Source organism: Gopherus evgoodei, chromosome 1, assembly GCF_007399415.2.
Source record: "Gopherus evgoodei ecotype Sinaloan lineage chromosome 1, rGopEvg1_v1.p, whole genome shotgun sequence".
In the NCBI taxonomy this organism is placed as follows: Eukaryota; Metazoa; Chordata; order Testudines; family Testudinidae; genus Gopherus; species Gopherus evgoodei.
This window is the reverse complement of record NC_044322.1, coordinates 11117282-11139262: the sequence shown is the minus strand read 5'-3', so window position 1 is coordinate 11139262 and position 21981 is coordinate 11117282. Positions and strand designations below refer to the sequence as shown.

Genomic DNA, 21981 nt, shown 5'->3' with positions numbered 1-21981 from the left:
CTGAAATCAGTGAGGGTCTGGCACATGATATCTAATGCTAGTGACAGTTAAAGATGATCTGTGTGTAGTTGAAATCATAACTGTCTGCGGTTTTTGAGTCTGATTCTGGTTTATTACCATGAACTCTATATAGCCGTAGAAAACCTGCACTGTCTGCTTAGCAAATAGGAAAAAAGATTAAAAAATGGGGATGAGATGAACTGGCTGAAATATGGTAAATGTGTAGTAGGGGAAATATAAAGTGGGTGAGATGAGGACAGAAGTTGTTTAATATTTAAGGTCCATGAGATGGCTCTTTTCTATTAATAATTCAGCTAATCAATTGGTAACTGAAAGAAACTAAGAAATAATCTCCCTTCCCTTGTAAAATTTTTCTATCTCTCATTCCATTTGAAAGAATAGTGTTCATGAGGGTAGAAAGAATCCATTTTACAAAAGAAAATGCAGTTCTCTTCAGTTCACCATAAAAAGCAGCTTTTTTTTTGGTTAACAACTAAAAGCTACAAGGAAATTAGCTCTCGTGGCATATTTCTTAGTAGGTAATCCACACTAATTAAATCAGACAAATAATCCTATTATAAAATTCATCTAGTTGTATTTTTTAATACTCATTGCCATTTGGGTTCTTGACATTAGTATGATTGTCTTTTACATTAGAAATACCAAGGTTGTAATTTATCCCATTTACCCCTGCAGCACTCTGGCATTAGAGATCTGAACTGGAGTAACACCACGCTTAAATGACATACAAACCATGCCTAGATTAGAAAACTTGTCTGTTTTAAAAACTGTTTAGTTAAAACATTTCTAAACGTGACCAATTTCCCTAGTTTAGACACAGCCTTGCAGATTAAACTAAATTGAAAGGTATATAGATCCCCTTGTTCTATTTCTCTGGCCTGACTGGTCTTTTTAAAGGGTTTAGAAATGTGGGCAGTAAATAGCAAAATTAGATTGTTTAAAAAGAGGCAGCTAACAAATCTGGAGGAAAGTAATCCAAAACATAGATACTGGGAAGGAGAAGACTGGAGAAGCAGTGGGCCTGTGGACATTATTTAGAGTCCGATCAAGATTAGTTTATAGGCTGAGTTTGGAGATTGGAGTAGAGGTTGAAACAGACAGATGATTTTAGTTGGGATGGCTCTAAAATTTAGCAATAGGTTCTGATGAGACTTCATACCAAAATGATGGCACTTGGGAGCCAACAATCTTGGGCTGAAATCTCCTCATGGTTCAGCCTCATTTGAATGAGAGCTAGAAGCAGTTTGGGATCAGACCAGGAACCAAAATCATAGGGTAGGTTCTGATAGCCAAACCCTACTGCAAGGTTAAGTGCTGTAGGAGACTGGTGTTGGCCCAGCTCTAAAATGCTGAAAGGGGAGCTAGCAGCGATACACAGCAAATTTATGGTCTACTATTGGAAACGTGGGAGAGTGGCAGAAAAGGCCAATACAGTTCTGTTGAGACTGTTTTGAATATTGCACTGAATTCTGGGCTCCGTAATACCAAAACTGGTTTGGACACTGGAGGGAGTTCAGGGAAAAGCAACAGAAATGACTAGAGGAGGTGTAAGGATTCTTATCTGAAAAGAATTAAAAGAGCCAAATATGCACAGCTTGCTTAATGGGAGGACATGATGACCATGGCAAACATCTGAAGTATGAAAATACCAAGATAAAGAAGAATTTGGCATGGAAAAATCTCAGGAGAACATATTGTGGGGAACAATCCTACACTGGCAGTGAAATGGACTAGCTAACCTAGCAAGTTATGTGCCACTTCTGACTGTGCTTAGTCTGTGGATCACCTCTGCTAAGAACTTCCCCCCCACCCATGGCCTGATACAAGGATTACTTTTAGATTATAAGCTCCTTAGGCTATGGAAGGGCCCTTTCAGAAATGGAGTGTCCCATTTATATTTGAGAAGCCATTATTTCTAGCTGCACGACGTATAACTTTACATTCTGGACTGGACAGGATGTATTAGACATCCTTGAATCTCTGTTTCCGGTCCTTCCCACCAGAGCTGCCTTGTGCAAGAATACAGATAACCTTGGGCAGAACGTGCAGAAAGTTCTGTGTCCTGGATCTGCCTGCTGGATGGGATGTGTGCTAGTGCACATGCCTTTGTCACTCAAAGTGAGAGTAATCGGAGCTTCTCTCCACCTGTTACTGCCTAGATAGGTAATTGTATCCTCACAACGGGCAGCTCACCTGGCTTGGTAAGGAGTACTGTTGCAAAACAAAATGCTCTTACTTATAAATTGTGTTAGAACCAACTCATTTCTGTTATTCAATGGGGAAACCAGTCCTGGTCACCACTTCCCAGACCAAACAGAGATTAGATGCAAGACTTGATGTTGGGACCTAATCCAGTGAGCACACTTTTTCCATAATTTAGTAGTAACAACAACAGCAACAAATATCCAGCCATCCTATGGTGAAGGAACATTATTTTCCTAAAGCATTCAGAAGTGATGGATATATAGACCCTATGTGGAAGGTAAAAACTGGCTGGCTGGCTGGCTGTCCTTATAATCCAAACAGAACTGTATCAGCCCTATTGTAATTTTGTGATGTGGACATTGTCCACTAGGTATTGGATTGATGCAACCAACTCGTTTTGAGTGGATACTGGTGCAGGGCTTTGTGTAGAAGTCTGCAGTGCCCTGCCTACATTGTGTTTAGCTGCAGCCAGTGCCATCATTTTCATATAATATAATATAATCTATATATTTCATATAATATAAATAACAGAGCTGTTGCCTGTTACATTAATCAGGAAGTTATCAGAGGAGTAGCCGTGTTAGTCTGGATCTGTAAAAGCAGCAAAGAATCCTGTGGCACCTTAGAGACTAACAGACGTTTTGGAGCATGAGCATTCGTGGGTAAATACCCACTTTGTCAGATGCAACGACGAAGTGGGTATTCACTCACGAAAGCTCATGCTCCAAAACGTCTGTTAGTCTCTAAGGTGCCACAGGATTCTTTGCTGCTTTTATTAATCAGGAAGGAATACATTAAACAAGAATATTGGAGTCAAATGTAACTGTGCATATGAATCATGATAATGCTGTTTTATCATAGATATTTTATTTATAAACATCTTTGTGAAGGGAGTGTGGTATAGTGGTTGCTTGTATTGCAGCTAGTGCCCATTGTGTTAGGTGCTGTACAAACACACAACAAAAAGATGATCCATGCCCCAAAGAGGTCACATCATAGGATTAGGCCTCTGTTTCAGGGGGACGCCAGGTTCTATTTCTGGTTCCATTATTGACTTTGTGTTCTTTAACCACACATGCACTGTGGCATAGTATCTGTAAAATGGGCAAAAAACTGTAATAAACGTGTATGTGCTCACTGCTACCCTCCATTGGGTGGAATCTGAAGGGCCCAACTATATTTCATGGGGCTTACTGCTAACAGCTAATGAAGAATCTCCTTTTGCTTAAACGGTAGGAGTCTGTGTTTTTTGAAGCAGGAGGTTCCGCTACAACCCTTTTGTGCGGCAACAAATTTTATTATATTTAGCAACTCAAAAGAGAGATTTTTTGGGGTTTAGGCATCTTAGAGTGCTTTTATATCCTTGGAAGCATGACATTGTATATGAAGTGTAAGTTATTGCAGTAGAATCTCACTAGTTACTAGAAGACCCAATACACAGGAAGGTACTAGTCACATGCAAACGTCACAAGTCAATCCTACAATGTGGTGTGTTTGTGTAGATCCCAGTGTCTATGTAAACTTCCATTGCCTTTAATAGGGCTCCATCCACCTGCACAATTGGGGTCTAAGTGAACAATACTGTACAAGATAATGCATCACCAACTGTACTTAGTTGGCTTACTGTGACAATTGTAGTTTAGTTTTTAATTATTTATTGATTTGATTCTTAATGCACTAGTAAATGTTCTATACAGTACACTTGGTAAAAGTAATGAAGTTTTAGTAATATGAGACTTCGCTGCGGCACTCGGGTATTATCTCTTAGCTTGTTCCCCACCTCCCAGCAGATATTTTTGTGTAAATGTGAATTATAAATTGTGCGTATTGGTGCTGTTCCACTAGAATCCGATAGAATATCATAGTAAACATATATAGTTAATGCTGTAGCAGCAAGGAGAGACTCTTAAAAGCTAAATTGAATGGAAACCCTAGCATAGTTTAGAGTCACTTTAGCTTGGTTTATCATCTTCCGTAAAATGCTGTTAGGGTATTAATGCTGTCACAGCTGAAGGAATAATCATTGCAAACTCAAAGAATTTAGATACACAATTTTTAATGAGTTTGTCTCCATTGACTCTAAATTAGCTTCTCCTTTTTGCTGCTCTTCTTACTGTCTTCTAATCCAGTTGCTGTGAAGTTTTGTAGATTTTATGCAAAGCTCGGTTTATATTGGAACGTTCATGATTCTTTTGTCTAGCTCCAAAGTCATGAGACTTAAGAAAACAATATTAAACTAAAGCGATTGATATGATTTATGTCAGTATGATACTCTCACTATGGCATTGATTAGAAACATGCATCCTGAACCTACAAGCATTTGTAACTGAGTGCTGGGCTTGCTCCCTTGAACAGTTCCTTTGCCTTCAGTGGGACTACAGCCAGTAGGAAGCACCGTGTTCAGTAGGGTAACTCACTGACAAAGATGTCACATCCCTCTCTAATGGCTGGCCACTAGAGGACAACAGCCTAATACTGTTACCAGCAAGTGGAGTTAGACAGTAACTCATCACTTAACGCTGTAGTTATGTTCCTGAAAAATGCAACTTTAAGTGAAACGATGTTAAGCAAATCCAATTTCCCCATAAGAATTACTGTAAATGCGGGGGGGAATTAGGTTCCAGGGAAAATTTTTTTTTGACCATACAAAAGGCATTATATACATTTTAAACAAGCAATTTAATACAAGTACTGTACTATAGTTGGGAGGTGCCCCTGCCTTCCCCCACACAGGCACAGCCCACTGGCACTGGAGATGACACAGGCAAGGAGGATGAAGGTGCTGTAGGCTAGGAGAAGCACATTGCACAGCAGTGGCAGCTTCCCCTACTCTGCAAGCACCATGGGCGGGGGGCTCAGCCCTTTAGCCCACCCACTCCTCCCTTCCCCCAAGACCCCATCCTTGACCTGCCTCTTGTCCCCCCCACCTCCTCCCCCTTTACTTCCCACATTGTGTCCTCACTCCTCTCCCCTCCTTTCTAAATGCTGCAAGCCAGCTGATTGCCCTGGGCAGGAGGCAAGGGAAGGAGGGGGAACTTGCACGCTGAGTCCTTGTTCCTCCCTGCTGCCTGGGGCAATCAGCTAGCTTGCTGCATTTGGGAGGCAGGAGAGGGAGGGGAAGCCTGCACACTGAGTCCTCTCTCCTCCCCGCTCCCTCCTGCCCCCAAAACACCTCAAGTCAGCTGATTGCCACTGGCAGGAGGCAGGGGAGGGAGTGGGGAGGCACGCTGAGTCCTTGCTCCTCCCTCCTGCCCGGGGCAATCAGCTGGCTCGCAGCATTTAGAAGGGAGGGTAAGGAGGGGGAGCCTGCGCTCAAAGTCCTCGCTCGTCCCCCCTCCCTTCTGCCCCCCAAACGCTGCAAGCCAGCTGATTGCCGTGGGCAGGAGGAGGGGGAAGGCGCTGATCTGTGGGGTCTGCTGGTGGACGGGAGGCATAGGGAGGCTGCCAGCTGTGGAGAAAGCAGGCAGCCAAACAACATAAGAGTGGAACATTGCACAACTTTAAATGAGCATGTTCCCTAATTGATCAGCAGCGTAACAATGAAACAACGTTAACTGGGACGACTTAAAGTGAGGAGTCACTGTATTCATTTGACTCAAATGACAATGGCTGTTCTGTGTGGCTAAAAGTCCCATTTTCAGAACCTGCTTCAGGCCCATGCAAGGAGTCATTACATGTCCAGAATCAGCCTATAATCTCCATATGCTTGGTGCTAGATTTAGTGTAGGGTGCTGCTGGGATGTGTAAATTATACCTCCTTGCATCAGCCTTGCCATGTGTCCCAGCATAGTGCTGCTGCTCTCTTCTCTCATGCTTTTAAATCTACTCTGAATTCCATAGGAGCCCTGCGAGCGGAGTTGTGGAGGGACCACACTGAATCCAGGCATCCCTCTCAGTGCTGATTAAGCCAGCTCCTAGCCAACACCACCCAATCTTTGGGCACTGCTGTTCTCATGTGCACCCCTTTCCCATTGGGCAGGGAGCCGCATCTACTTTCCACTGTCACAACATCCCTTTGCCTTGCAGACTTTCCACCTTAACCTCTTCTTGCCCCACTTTTCCCTCAGGGACTCTGTGCAGGGACTGAGTGTAACCCTTAGTGTATAGATCACATCACATTCTGGCTGCACTTAAAATGCGTGTTTATCAATCTGATATCTGATTAAATAGATCCAAACAGTAGTTCTACAAATAATCGTGGCTAACGTGTTTTTTAGTGTTGAAAACTGCATGCCTCCCTGTGAGATTTATACTTTTGGGGATGGAGTTAAATGAACGAGTGCTCATGAAAGACGCCCGCCATGGAAAGTGAAGTCTGCTGTTATCAGAGCAGGCACATTATTGGCAGCAATAATAACTTGGGTTCCATATCCTCTTACCCACTCCCTCACTGTCTGGTCCGCTATGTATTCTGTAATATTGTTAGCCTGTGTTCCGTCTTCATGGCAAGATGTTCATCTTACACTCGCACAGCTAAAATAATGATTGTCAAATTACAGTTTGTCTAAAAATAATAAAAACTTGAACAGAGGGCTCAGGGTTAATGGTCACTGATTTGAACCTGGTCCAGGTTGGTAGTGACTGAAAGACTTTTAAACTGTTGTGGTTCACTGATCAGTGTGAAATATTGGCAGGAGCTGAGTTCTAAGTGAGCAAGGGCCACTCAACATTTAGCATCACTGTTGGAAGTCTCAACAAGGATGCTAAATACTAAAAAAGAATGGAGACTTATAACCTTTTTGTTGTTGTTGAAAGGTGGTCTCCCCATTTCAAGGCTGAAGCATTTTGGCTCAGACTCTTTATCTTGGTTATGCCACGGGAATTCAAGGCGACTCCATTGTAGTCAATGGAGTTACTCCAGGTTTACACCAGTTTGAGATCAGAGAGAAAATTGAGTCTAATCTGAACTTTGTGGCCCAGGTTCATCCTCTGAACAGATTCCTTTGCAGCAGAAAGCTAATTAATAATGCAGTGGCCTGTGGTGCTCTTGCTGCTTATATGCAATTTGAATTATTGCTAAGTACCCGACAAATGTTCTTTTCATGTATTGTGTGTGTGATTTAATATGTTAATTGCTCCCACCAATATCATCTTCTACCTTCTGGGGCGGGAGGAGTGAGACTTAGATGAGGGATGAAGATTTTCTTGAGCGGGAGGCTGGGGGGTGAGAGAGAGATTTTGTGTGTGTGTGTGTGTGTGTGTGTGTGTGTGTGTGTGTGTGTGTGTGTGTGTGTGTGTGTGTGTGTGTGTGTGTGTGTGTGTGTGTGTTTCTGCTTCTGCTGCCAGTTCTGGCTCCCCTCTCTACTTTGACTTTTGCAGCTGAAAGTTGAAACCCTACCCTGTCATTCTGTTAGCTGAAGCGGAATGAAAGCCAAGGGAGAGTTTCAAGTGTGGCAGCAAAGGAGGAGCCTGCGCTGAGGGCAGCAGCAGCAATAAAGGCAGCTTGCTTGTTCTGGCGTAGAACTGACAGGGTAACAGCATTTCCCCATTCACTGAAATGCTGAGGATTTTTTGCTGAGTGAGATCATTTAAATTAGAAACACTTGGCTCCATCTGAGTGTCCTTTTGGGTTATGTCTATAAACAGAACGTATCACTGAGATGAGTTTCTAGATAAACTAAGAATACATTTATTAAAAAAGATGAGAGATTTAAGGGATACTAAGCAAAGATAATAGAAAATGTGTACAAATAAAACTAAAAGTATAACGTGCTTTCTAGTGACTAGACTTAACAGGCCGCAGTCCTTATCTAAGGCAGATTCTCACCTAAAGCCACCCTTCAGTGTCACCAACCCATGTGGCTGTGGATGTGCCATTCATGGATACAAAAGTTGCTTTCCTTTTTGTTCCCTCAGTGATGCATAACCACAATGTCTTTTTCCCCTTCTTCTGCTAGTCCAGTAAACCTCTTACTGTTTGTTCCCAAGAGCGTTGGCATCATGTCCCCCTTTCTCATCCTCTTGTTCATTTTCTTTTCCTGTTGCCTGCAGATGCAAATATAATTCCCATTGTCTATGGCTTACCCTGCTTCATTTACAGTCAGTACCAAGGCAGACAATCATTCCTTTGTCTGGGGCAAACTTGTTCACCAACCTATCTGCTTTCCTGGTTTGAGCATATTTTTAGTACATACCTACAACTTTGTAATTGTTACCCAAACCTATATCACACAGTGATTATGGTGGCCAGTTTGATTTAAGTTTTCATTTGATACCTTACACAACATTCTTTATCGATCAACACTGTGACAGCAATGTGTTGAGTGTAGTGAGTTTGTCAGGCTAAGAGTTGGCTGACACAGAAGTGAACCACCAAAAGAGCCTCTATGTCACATGGGGCTATGGCTGGCATGGAATAAGTACTCTGACTGGTCTGTCAATGGTGTTTTGGAGAAATAAAGATTGTCTCTGACATGGAGGATACCTCTGTCTCTCCAGCCTTGAAAGATTTTTTAGGTACCCTACTGAGGTCTTGTAGCATAAATACGTAATATATTTCAGAGGGGTAGCAGTGTTAGTCTGTACCAGCAAAAACAACGAGGAATCCTCGTGGCACCTTTGAGACTAACACTTTTATTTGGGCATAAGCTTTCATGAGCTAACACCCACTTCATCAGATGCATGGAGAGTAAAATACTATAATATATATTCTGCACCTACCATAGTATTCAAATACTTCTGTGATGGGAGCCATATAAATACTTAAGTTAATTTGAAGGAGAGAATTTAGTAGTGTTGAGTAACCAATGGGTTTTGGTTAGTGTAACAAAGGCTATCTATGTGCAGACACCATGGTAGTGAGCAGGAACTGAACCCTAGGCCTTTATAAGAGAGAGAGAGAAAAATGCTGTGATAATTAGTAGGATTCTCTACTAAAGAGAGAGGTGATCATGTGCACTAATGCAATGTACCATGTAAGGGGCATGTACAGCGGTGGTGCCAGCCTCTTCCTGGTGTAGGGTGGCTGAGCTGGGCTAGACAGAAAATCGGCGGGGGGTGGGGGAGCGCTATACATCTATACGTATTAATTCCCCCCCAGCCAGCATAAGTCCTCTTTAACCTCCAAGTATTGGGTTCAGAGCTGGGGAGGGGTAAGACTGGGGGTGCTGTGGCCGGGGCTCCTGCTGCTAGTCACAGCTGGGCTGGGGAGGGCTGAGACTTCCTCTTCCCCTGCACAGACTACTCCCAGGGCCAGATCAGACTAGCGTCACCACATCTGAAATACAAAAACGCTGGTCCCTTTCCTGCCCCCCCAGCCCCAAGGCAAGCCTGCCACAATCCCAACCACAAGACAACTCTGCAACATCCCACCCCCTTCAGCAGCCACTTATAGTATCTAGACTAGAGAGAGAACACATAAGATGATAACATAATTTTCTTACTTAAGCTGCAGAAGAGCTAACACTGTAGCATCTTTGGCTGGACACAGAAACTTTTACCATTAGATATCCCAGTGTATTATGGTGATAATACGGGGATCTTTAGACCCACGTTATAAAAACCCAAACCTGGCAGATTAATTTATTTTTCTGGCAGCTGGCAAATCCATAAAAAACTGGCAAGGCTGGTCAAATACTGAGCAGGGAGTAACCCAAGTCAGACCCACTGCAGGAAACTCTTCCCAACCCCTGCTTCCTGCCCCTGTTGCTCCCCAGTCACGAGGAGAGGGTCACTATATGGGGAACTCCCACCCCCCATTTGCCCAGGCTGCCATTTTCCCTAAGGCTGACCCTGGACATCGTCAACATTCAGAGCTGGGTGATTGGAGAGCAGCGGCTGCTGGCTGGGTGCCCAGCTTTGAAGACAGCTGAAGCAAGGGTAGGAATAACATACCATGCCATCCTTACTTCAGGGTAACATCTGACCTTTGCATGGGGAGGGATGACTATGGGGAAACTAAGGAAAAATTTGGGGTAGCTATAGCCCCTGCAAGCCCCTCTTAGCACTGCCATTGGGCAGGGACCTTGTTATATAGAGTCTAAGACTGGAAGAGATTATTGTGGTGGTAGTCTGACTTCCTGCATAACACAGGTCATAGAACTTCGCCCAGTTATTCCTGCATCAAGACCAGTATGAACTAGATTGTGTTTTTAAAAGACATTCTGTCTTGATTTAAAGAGTCAATTCAACCATTGCAATACCTTACCAAGGGATTTGGTGAATTACCTTTTAGTGCTATATAAATAATAAAACTAGCAGTGGAGCAAAACTGCAACCAGTGGCTGTAATCTAATGGATGGTGGGGGATGCGCGCCAGTGCGCACACACGGTACATGTAATGTAGAAAGCATTAACAGTTTTTAGAATGGTGCAAGAGTGAGTTAAGGGTGAGGAATAGTGAGACACAACTTCATTGGTTTCTACTTTGCTAGAATTTTCATTAAAATGTCTAATCCTTTTCTCTTTGTATGAAATTACTTCACTTCTAAACTCTGGGGTTGGGATCATGTATTGATGGTGGCTGACTTATTGGCGAACTGTGCATAGTGCTTAAATACTACAACATCTGGCTCTATATTAAGGGCTTGGTAGTCATCTGCCATTTTATAATCTACATTTTGTTGTCCATCCTCCCACAACTGTGAGGAGCATGTGTGTCCTTCTTGTCCGTCCCCCTGCACAGCTCCAGGTGGCATTCTGGGCTCTCTTTTCCCTAAGGTGCCATATAGCTCATCGTCCCTCAGCACAGGGATATGCTTGTGTTGATGGAGATTAAAATGGCCCAGTGAGTGTATCCTTCCTGTGTTGATATCAGTCCAGCAAACTCCCTGTGATGATTCATTGGGATTCTTGAAATAAGGGCATGACACATCTGCAGGGAATAAGAACATAAGAATGGCCATACTGGGTCAGACCAAAGGTCCATCAAGCCCTGCATCCTGTCTTCCAACAGTGGCCAATGACAGGTGCTCCAGAGGGCATGAACAGAACAGTTAATCATCAAGTGATCCATCCCCTGTCACCCATTCCCAGCGTCTGGCAACCAGAGGCTAGGGACACCATCCCTGCCCATCCTGGCTAATAGCCACTGATGGACATGTCCTCCATGAACTTATCTAGTTCTTTTTTGAACCCTGTTATAGTCTTGGCCTTCACAACATCCTCTGGCAAGGAGTTCCACAGGTAGACTACGTGTTGTGTGAAAAAATACTTCATTTTTTTTGTTTTAAACCTGCTGCCTATTAATTTCATGGGGTGACCCCTAGGTTGTGTGTTTTGAATCTCCTCTACTTACAGCATCCCAGCACGATATGTGTCACAGCAGTACAATGTTTGCTCCTTTCCCTCCCCTCCTCGCCCTCTTCTTAGTTGTAGGAACAATTGGTCTTATAAGGAAGAAGGCAACTTTAATGTGTGTGTTCTTGTTCGCTAGGATCAGTTATATTGTTGTGGATCAGAGTATAACAGGAATGTTGACACAGAGGTAAAATGCGTAACCGGGCTGATCGTAATCAGCATAACAGTTAAGATTTCTTTGTTTTGGAATCTGATCAAGATGACCAATAGTCATGGTAACAGTGGGAAAACAGTGCTTCAGAACTAATTAAAATTTTGTACTTGTTGAGAGAATAACTGTTGGGCTAATCTTTTTTTAGTATAGTTTATTTCATCTAGAAGTTATAATGACTAATTCTCAGCTATTGTCTTCCCAGACTGCATGAATTATAGATGGCTCTTTTGAGTTTCATGTTGGCTCCAGCAATCAGTATGTACTGGGCATAGTTATGTTTGTGGCATCTACTTTAGGGTATATTTCAGCTATAATACTGGTTTTTCCCTCACTGCTTTCTCTTTAACAATTGCTTTTACTAAAGGAAAACACTACAAGAAAATATAATTCAGCTTGATGTTCAGTGGTGGGAACATCAACATAAAATGACTTGGCTTTCCAAAGGAAAACATTATTTGCATAGCATAAATGTTTAGTGTAGACTTTCTATTAGACAGTCTTATTTTGTTTTTAATTAGGATAAAGCTATTACTTTTTATTTATGTTAGAATAGTGCCTAGAGAGGCTCCAAACTCTCAGATCCAAACACCCTCAAAGTTTGGGAAAGTTCCTCTCCAGATGTGAACTTTGTGGTTTGGGCCCATAGTTGCTTAAAACAAACCAGGAGAAATTACAAATCTGTCTAGGTAATTTTAGATGTAGGGTTTTCGGAAACCATTCTTATGCACCTGTTAAATTCTGCTCTTAGGAAGAACAGCATATCAAATCTGTGCTGGAGAGCTGGTCTGTTGGATCCAGGGCCGGCTCCAGGGTTTTTGCCACCCCAAGCAGCCAAAAAAAAAAAAAAAAAAGATCGTGATCTGCGGGAGCTCTACCGCTGCCGCTTCTGTCTTCGGTGGCAGTTAGGCAGCTGGTCCTTCGCTCAGAGAGGGAGTGAGGGACCCGCTGCTGAATTGCCGCCGAAGAGCCGGACGTGCCGCCCCTTTCCCATGGTCGCCCCAAGCACCTGCTTGCTGGGCTGGTGGCTGGAGCTGGCCCTGGTTGGATCACCTCTTCTCCCATTCATAATTATTCGTGTGGATAGGACATATACATTCAGTGAGTGCATTTATATTGGGCCGCTGGAATCACTTACATTGGCTGATAAATGATTTGAAAAGGTAAAAAGAGATTTCAAGAGTACAGATACTAACTGTATTCTGGACTCATGGCAGACAAAAGTTTCTTACTATTCTTAGTCTATACCACAGTGTATTTTCAGGACTGCTATGTGATGAACCATATGGTTCTTCTCACATTCAGTGCTCCAGAGTGGCCACAGAAACAATAGCTTTAGACAGTGGAGATACCCTTGTTGTCATGACTGTGGGATTTGGTCTGAGTGCTGGTATTTTAATATACGGGAATTGAGAAAATTGTATCTGTATCTAAGTGTTTGTCTACACTGGCACTTTACAGCGCTGCAACTTTCTCGCTCAGGGGTGTGAAAAAACACCCCCCTGAGTGCTGAAACTTTCAGCTCTGTAAAGTGCCAGTGTAGACAGTGCACCAGTGCTGGGAGCTATTCCCCTCATGAAGGTGGTTTTTAGAGCGCTGGGATCTCCCAGCTCTCTGCTGCAACTACACAAGCCATGTTAAAGCCATGTTAAAGTGCTGCCGTGCCTTACAAGTGAAGACATGCCCTAAGATGCATCCCTTATCTAACTTCAGATGAAAGGTTCATTTGCTGGGTAATTACATTTCTATTGTTGTCTTGCCATTGAAATGTAAAGTCAGTTTCTCGTGGAGTGTTCTGTCATTGCAAACAGAACAATCATAGTGTTGTGAAAAGTAAGGGATATTAGGTTGATTGATGTTACTTTGACTGGCTTTTGCAATCTGGGTTGCTTAGAGCAGAGATTATTCAGTGACTCACTTTGGTGTAACTGAGCTCTGACAACTGTGGTGGTTTGCTGAAAACAACTACTTGCTGGAGCAACTGGAATTCATGCAGAATGCAAATAAAACAGCTCCTTTATATTTAAAGAAGGAAAGGGCAGTGAGTCGGCTACATATTATCATGGTAAGAAAATAATTTGCATGTATGCTGCACTTTGATGAGGAGAGTGCCACCTTCTGGTACATTCAGAATAACTCAGGCATGGATCAGCGTTCACATCGCACTCCCTCCCTGTCAGTACCCAGCCCGGGCCAGGGAAGTTAATGTTCCAACCAGCAGACCAAATTAGGTGATGACTCCTGGTCACTTGCCAGCTGAGGCTCGGTGCACATACGCTAAGAAGATGCAAATCGGAATGCTCCACTCGAGGCTCCTACCTATCCTGCAAAACCTGAGCTTAGCAGGGTTTTGACAATAGTGTACGTTTAGAATTGTTGTCCCATGACAGTGGGCTGTATTTTAATCTTTGGACTTCAAAATGTGTGGGTTTTCTTTCTGTTTCAGGCAAGTAAACATCCCAGGCTGATGTCTCAAAGTTTTGTGAAAACACCATGTCAGGTGCGTGCATGTGGAACATAGCTGCTAGGACTGGGCTGCTGGAACCTGAGGGCTTTCCCAGGAAGTTCCTGGAGAATCCATGGAAGAGACTGGGGCCTTCAATCCTGAAACAAACCCCGTAAACCTGTAGCTTGGAGTGTTCTCCCCCTTCCTGCCCCCAAATGTTGTGGGGAGGAAGAAAGCTGACCATACAGATTCTGTGCACTGGTTGGGCCAGCGGGGGAGGTGTATATTTTAATACCACAATCCTAGATCTTGTGTGGGGCAATACCGGGGAAGGGTTTGGGTGGCTTGAGTGGGAGGAGGAATCCACTTGTGGGTTGCCTAGGTGAGAGCTGCAAATCTGAGTTCTCAAATAGGTGTGCAGAACTGGTATCCACTGTTGAGCTGTGTCTCTTTTTGGGGGCGTGTGTGAAGTGTGTGAGCATTTTCTGATCACCCGAGTTTCCCCTCATTTAATCAAATAGCTGTAACTGGCACTCCTATTGCCCCATCCCTTTGAGGATCTTAATGTGCTTTCATCTGCCGGTGAGGAAGGGGGGTATTGTCCCCATTTTATAGATGAGGAAACTGAAGCACGTGTAAATGAAGTGGCCTCTCCAGGGTTTCACAGCAGGTGAGTGGCAGAACTGGAAATAAAACCTAGGAGTTCTGTCTCCCAGTCAGAGGCATTAGCCACAAGCCCTTCCCCTAGGAGGAGGGATAAAGTCAGTGGTTTGAGCTTTGGCCTGCTAAACCCAGGGTTGTGAGTTCAATCCTTGAGGGGGCCACTTAGAGATCTGGGGCAAAATCAGTGCTTGGTCTTGCTAGTGAAGGCAGGAGGCTGGACCTGACTTTCAAGGTCCCTTCCAGTTCTAGGAGAGAGCTCTATCTCCAATTATTAAATGGGGAGGGATAGCTCAGTGGTTTGAGCATTGGCCTGCTAAACCAAGGGTTGTGAGTTTAATCCTTTAGGGGGCCATTTAGGGAACTGGGGTAAAAATCTGTCTGGGGATTGGTTCTGCTTTGAGCAGGAGGTTGGACTAGATGACCTCCTGAGGTCCCTTCCAGCCCTAATCTTCTGTGATTCTATTTTTGTCTAAATTGTTCTCTCCTTCCTTTCCCTCTCTTCTCCACTGTCTCCCTCCTTGCCACCCTGTGGTCCTATTTCCTCACTGTTTCTACCAGCCCTGTCCCCAAATGGTCTGTTCTCTCCCCCCAGAGCTCTCCTCAATGTCCTTCCCTATTTCATTTGGTCACCCTACTGGTCCTGCATCCCTTCCAAGGTGGCAGGAGATGGGTGAGTGAGGGGGTCAGCTGGTGTCTCCCTGTTTCCTGGCAGTGTGCTGCAGTAAGACACAACAAGAGAGAAGGAGTCAGTGGGGAGGTAGGTTTCTTTTGCCTGCCTGCACACCAGGCCAGATACTAGTTCCTAGTAGCCAGGAGCCTGAAGTGCAGGGGAAAGCTTGATCATTTCTCCCCTGCTCTCCCCCAAAACACAACAAAACACTTCCTGACCTGGGATGAGTGGGAAAGAGGCAGCAGTGACTAAAATGACTATCGCTCCCGAGGAGTGGCATTAGGCAAGTGTGCAGCTGTTGACATTATCTTCCCTATTTCTCTTCCTGCTGCTGTCTTTGTCTAGCAGCCTCCTGGTAACTTGCTTCCTCCTGATCATAAGTATGTGAATGCAAGGAACTCAGGGCTTCTTTAGTGACTCTGCCTGGCAGCCTCTGCTTGTTCCTTTCTGTTTCAGTTGGATCCAGATGAGCTGCTAATTTTATAGGCACCAGTGATGCTGCTGTATGCAAGACAGCTCCGTATAAACGTGGTCTCGGGTGTATTCATGTCAAACAGGATATTTACCCACTAATGGCTGTTGAAGTTACTGGTGCGTTTTAGTTTGTACCAAAAGAAATCTCCCAAACTTCTTATGCAGCTCCCGGTCTCTGCATCTCCAGCTGTCAGCTTTGTTTTTGCTCTTGCTCCTTTTCACACTGGGGAATGGCAGGGAGCTGATGGCCAGTGACCTGAGTACTGGAGGAGGCAGGAGGTAGATGCCAGAACACGCCCAGACAAGTGGAAAGCTGAATAGACTCATCTGGCTGTCAAAAATTACCCCCTGACATTCAAATCAATGTCCCAAATAAGAATCTTTAAACAAATTTCATTTCTAGGACACTGACTCCGGATAGGCTTGTGTGGAGTCACCACTTCTAAGTTAAATATATTAGGTAAGTCGTAATAACCTGCCTTTGCTGTGGTTTGGCTTTCTTAGGTTCCAGTTATGCAATCAGCACCCAGAAGTCTTATTGAATTCAGTGGCCAAGGTGTCTCTATTTTAACTGTCCAGGAGGAGGTACTCAAAATCAGTGGTCACTCTGGAAAACTTAAGTCTAGGGCCTGATATAGAAAGCACCTGTATCTCTGGAGATTAGGACCTTAGGGACTCTCTTGAAAGTGCCCCTCAGGCTCTGCTGTGACTGCCAGACTAATCAATGAAGTTCTGCTTTGATACTTTAAAGCCCCCTGCTGGAATGTGGCCTTCTTAGGATATGTCTAAACCAGGGGTCGGCAACCTTTCAAAATTGGTGTGCCGAGTCTTCATTTATTCACTCTAATTTAAGGTTTTGCTTGCCAGTAATACAATTAACGTTTTTAGACTGTCTCTTTCTATAGTCTATAATATATAACTAAACTATTGTTGTATGTAAGTAAATAAGGTTTTAAAAATATTTACGATGATTAATTTAAAATTAAATTAAAATGCAGAGCCCCCCTAACCGATGGCCAGGACCCGGGCAGCGTGAGTGCCACTGAAAATCAGCTCGCATGCCACCTTCGGCACCCGTGCCATAGGTTGCCTACCCCTGGTCTAAACTATAGCTTATGTTGGCATAATTTATGTCGCTCAGGTGTGAATAAACCACCCCGTCATAACATTTTTCCCAGATCTGGACCTTAGCGTCCAAAATATGGGTGTTAGCATGAAAACCTCCAAGCTTATTTACCAGCTTGGACCTGGTAATTGCTGCCACCGGCCAGGAATTATACAGTGCCTAGCTCACTGTGGTGTCCCCAAAACCTTCCCTGGGGGACCCCAAGGCTCAGATTCCTTGAGTCTCACAACAAAGGGGAATAAACCATTTCCCTTCCTCCTCCTCCCCTCCAGGGGTTCCCTCCCTGGGTTCCTGGAGAGATATACAGAAGCAAGCTCTGTGAATCTAAACAAAGGGATTCTACCCTCCCTGTTTCCAGTCCTGGAAACACAAGTACGGAGAGAGAGCTAATCTCTCTTCCCCCTCACCCAGAGGGTATGCAAAGTCAGGCTTAGTAAATCTAATACAAAGAGATTTTCCCCCTGACTTCTTCCTCCCACCAATTCCCTGATGAGCTGCAGACTCAATTCCCTGGAGTCCCCGCTAAAGAAAAACTCCAACAGGTCTTAAAAGGAAAGCTTTATATAAAAAGAAAGAAAAAGGACATAAATTATCTCTATATTAAGGTGACAATATACAGGGTCAATTGTTTAAAGGAAAAAAATGAATAAACAGCCTTATCCAAAAAGAATACAATTTAACACATTCCAGCAACTACACACATGTAAATACAAAAAAACAATATAAACCTATTGTCTTACTATCCTTGTACTTACAACTTGGAAACAGAAGATTAGAAAGCCTGGAGATAGAAAAATCACTCTCAGAGCTGAGAGGGTCAGACCCAAGACAAAGAACAAAGAACTCACACCCCAAACTTCCCTCCACCCAGATTTGAAAAAGGCTTGTTTCCTGATTGGTCCTCTGGTCAGGTGTTTCAGGTTACTGTTGTTACCCCTTTACAGGTAAAAGAACATTAACCCTTAGCTATCTGTTTATGACAACCCCCCTGAGCGATGCAAGTTACACCTGCATAAGTGCTAGAGTGGGCAACCTATGTCGGTGGGAGTGCTTCTCCCGTCATCGACATCGCTACCGCTGCTCGCGGGGCTTGGAGTGACTCAGCCAATGGGTGAGCTCTCTTCTGAACATCTGCACTAACAGTGCTACAGCAGCGCCGCTGTAAGCTCTGTCATGTAGCCATAGCCTCTGTCTGGGTCACACTAGCTGTGTCCCCGCATGGATTCTTCTTCTGCCGGAGCAACTCAGAGATTTGGATTTTGTAAATTAACTTTGCTCTGATTTTATTTTATCACTTTTTGGAGCTGGGCTTTTCCTAGTGACAGAACCTGCTACCAAATAAAAGGACTCAAAACAGGATGTGTGTGTGTGTGTGTGTGTGTGTGTGTGTGTGTGTGTGTGTGTGTGTGTGTGTGTGTGTGTGTGTGTGTGAGAAATTTGGAAAGTTATCTGGTTATAGGATTGGTTTGTTTTACAGCTAGAGTTGGTCAGAAATTGTTTGAATTTTTAATGAAAAATTCCAGCATTTTCCAACAAGCTCTCTGTGCAGTTGGGCTGTATAAAGATTTCTTTTGCTCTCACTTGGTGAGAGGAATGAGTTAATTGTGCTGCTAATGGTTTATTCTAAAAATATAGTAGCTTCTTTGTTTAAATCTTCACTTTAAGGATGATTTACATGAAGAGTCACTTTGTGCGTGTGGATGATCCAGTTTTATTTTACCAGCTCAATGAAATGAAATACCCTTAAAAAGGCTGGGCATGATGGTCGGTAACTCTGAAAGAACCTTTAAACTTTGTCTTTATATGGGAAATAATTAAGAGTTGTGTTCCGAGGGCCAAATCCTGATTGCTAGTGAATAAATGGGAATTTTGGCATCCACTTCAGTGGAAGCATTCATTGGCCCCCAGAAGAAAATTTTTATGCAAGTTTGTTATCTGCAGGTAATTAACATAAACTAAAAGACAAAGCTGATGCACAATTTATTTGAAGGATCAATTTGCAACTGTAATTAAAAATGCACAAAAGTGATTATTTCTTTCTCCTGGTCCTAGTAACAGCTTCTTTTGCTGAAGATGTCTAATAATGGTGTTGAAGCCGAAGACAAACCTCCAGCCCCTCCAATGAGAAATACCAGCACTATGATTGGATCTGGAAGCAAAGACATTGGGACTTTAAACCATGGCTCAAAACCTTTGCCTCCCAACCCTGAAGAAAAGAAAAAGAGAGACCGATTTTACCGATCTATATTGCCAGGAGATAAAAGTACAGTATTTTGATCTTCTCTATAGTTTCTTCTTTGCATGTTGCTGGGCAATGATGTTAATGATTCTTTAGAATTTAGAGGATGGTTCACAAAGTCTAATATTTCACATATTTTTTTTTGGCCATACTGGGAATATGGGCTGCCTGTGGTGGCTAGCTAGGTATCTGCTTTCCTAATAATTAATGCCATTCCCCTCACAAGCTCCCCATTCCTTCTCATAATCTGTTGATTGTTAAAGTGTGTGTGTGTGTTTCTGTGAGATCTGTGACTACCAGTTTTCAGGGATATAGACACTGTAATGTCCCTGTTCTCAGAGCCTATCACAGCTGCCTTTCCAAAGTTCAGTGAGGTTTGTTTGTTTTTTGGGGGGGTTTTTTGGCCTTAGTTTTTGCAACCATTGTGAGTGGGCCTCCTGAAGGAGCCCCATTGGCCTTCTGCATTGGTGAAACTGAAAGCAGGCTGGAAGAGTGCAAGTATGTCTAAAAGACCATTTCTTACCAGTCCTGTCACATGTTGCTATGTTGTGAAGAGCTTAATGTCTAAGATGAGTCTTTGTCATCCTATTCTATTTCAGAATTTTGGATGCAACATTGTCCACTGCTAAAAATAATCTATCCCTATAACTTCTTGCACATTAATTTGTATTGAATGAATTCTTTCAGCTAAATAAGTAATGTAACAGGCAAGATGGGAATAAGGGACAGAACTGATGTACTGTACATGCAATTTTAATATCTTCCATTAGTATATTTCGAAGGTTGTACATTTATCACATGAATCAGTTGCAATGATGCAAGAAATTCTCTAGTCCTTAGTCTGTGCTGCTTCCTTTTATATCTCTCTTTAATCTGTTTGTAAGGAACCCATCTCTGTGATGTATTTATCTCCCTTTTTCAGTCTCTTTTTAAGGATTCATAGTGCCCATTGCCCTGGTAGTTGGGTGCTAAATAAATAAGATCTTTCTCTAATTTTTGTATCTACATTCTCAACTGTTTCATTAAGGAGTCAGGCTCCTAAATTCTTGCTAGATGGAAAGGACTAATCCTAGTTCTGTGGCCTAAGAGTAACTTATTTGCTGTTTATACTATTTAACCTGCTCTGGGAAGCAGGCAGACAGTTTCATATCTATCATAGTGCCAATCTGCAGTAAGGATGTAGGTATGTTAAGGATGCGAGATGTTGTTAAACATGAATGCAAAGCACTGGATTAAATGAGTCAGTTCACATGCTGTTAGGTGAAAATGAGCTTTGGATGTCTTAACACGTCTGTAACCCTTCCCTATTCCCCCTTTATCTCTCAGCTCTTAAACGTTAATAAAATATCATCTACTTACTTTTTTTTAAAATTGGGCCAGGTTTCTCTCTTCCCCTGTTTATACAATGGTAAGTACAGTGTTTGGTATCTGAGCACCAGATACGTAGTTCTTTTCTACCAACAGGCGACAACAAGGTAACGGAGCCTTTTGAGGTTATGTAACTTGTTCCAAAGGAGCTTTCCAGATCTCAGTCCTACGTAGTGTTTGTCTCTAGCTAGCAGATGGGACAGTACCCTTGCTATTAGCTGTTGCAGTCTTGTTTGCTGACCACTATCTGCGTACTTTCCATAAAAGGGTTACGCTACCAGGTCTGTTTCTACACCGACACGATTGTTTCCTCCCTCCCCACCCCAAAACTGGCAACTAAAGAGGAGTGCCGTAATGTGATGCTTCAGCAGCTCTGGGTTCTCTTTACATCGAGGGTGTGATCCAGCTTCAATTTGAAGTCAATGAGCAGACTGCCATTGAAGTCAGTGGAAGCTGGCTTCTTGTAGACATTCCAGCATGGTAGCCGCTCAGGCAAAAGAGAATCATTGCCAAGGCCAGAAGAGTCTTCTGTTGCAATGCACCTGTCTGAACCAGAGAGGCAGCCTTCTCCTGCTGCCGCTGTCAGAGGCCTTTTAGCCTGGTTGCCACTCTGGCTCTTGGTAGGACGACCGACAGACCAATATGTAAGCCCTGACTGGCTACCACACCTGATGTGAAGTGCTGATTAATTGTTAATAGAAAATCCACCAGCTGATCAGCCTTAGAGAATCTCCTAAAGCACGAACCTATTTACACAAGAACCCAGCTTGATTAAGGCTTACAATTCAATTAATGAGTTGACTGGAGTAAAAGAAGGGTTTATGCAGGTTGGATGTAATTTCTACTGTGATGGAACTGCATAAAGACTGTACAGCTCTGGTACACTGAGGAGCAGGCCTGACCAATAATATTGGACTTCAGATTCACTTTTTTAAATACTATTATAAATTGAGGATTGCAGAAAGCAATATTGGCAAACACTTCGGAAGCAAGTCATATAAAACAATTATGCAAAGAACCTCATTGATTCAATGAGCTGAATGTAAGACTTTGGTGATGTTTCTGCTTTGCAATGCTGTGCCTGCTGTGCACCACCTACTGAAACGCTAGAGGGGTGGGAAGCGTTTCAGGTGACTTTTCCAAGTGGCCCAGGAAGAGGTGGTAAGATCTCTTGAGATTCTATGGGGTGAATCTGGAGCTGTCCCTGGTGGAGCTCCAACTTAGAACGCCTGGGAGCTATGGTGTTGTGTTGCTAACTTTTCCATGGTGGTAGTCGGGTAGCATTGTGGAATTTTGGCCTCATTGCTGGGTAGTACAGCTT

The 21981-nt window shown here is 43.4% G+C and overlaps 1 protein-coding gene across 1 annotated transcript in view; it reads left to right on the top strand.

Annotated features, from left to right (window-relative positions):
• The window catches only part of PAK1 (p21 (RAC1) activated kinase 1), a 112819-nt gene that overhangs the window by 40060 nt on the left and 50778 nt on the right, over positions 1-21981 (top strand). Inside the window, exon 2 of the mRNA XM_030557983.1 lies at positions 19106-19316. Within this exon, the coding sequence (XP_030413843.1) occupies positions 19127-19316 (190 nt within the window). The 5' untranslated portion in view covers positions 19106-19126. The remainder of the gene's footprint in view (positions 1-19105; positions 19317-21981) is intronic.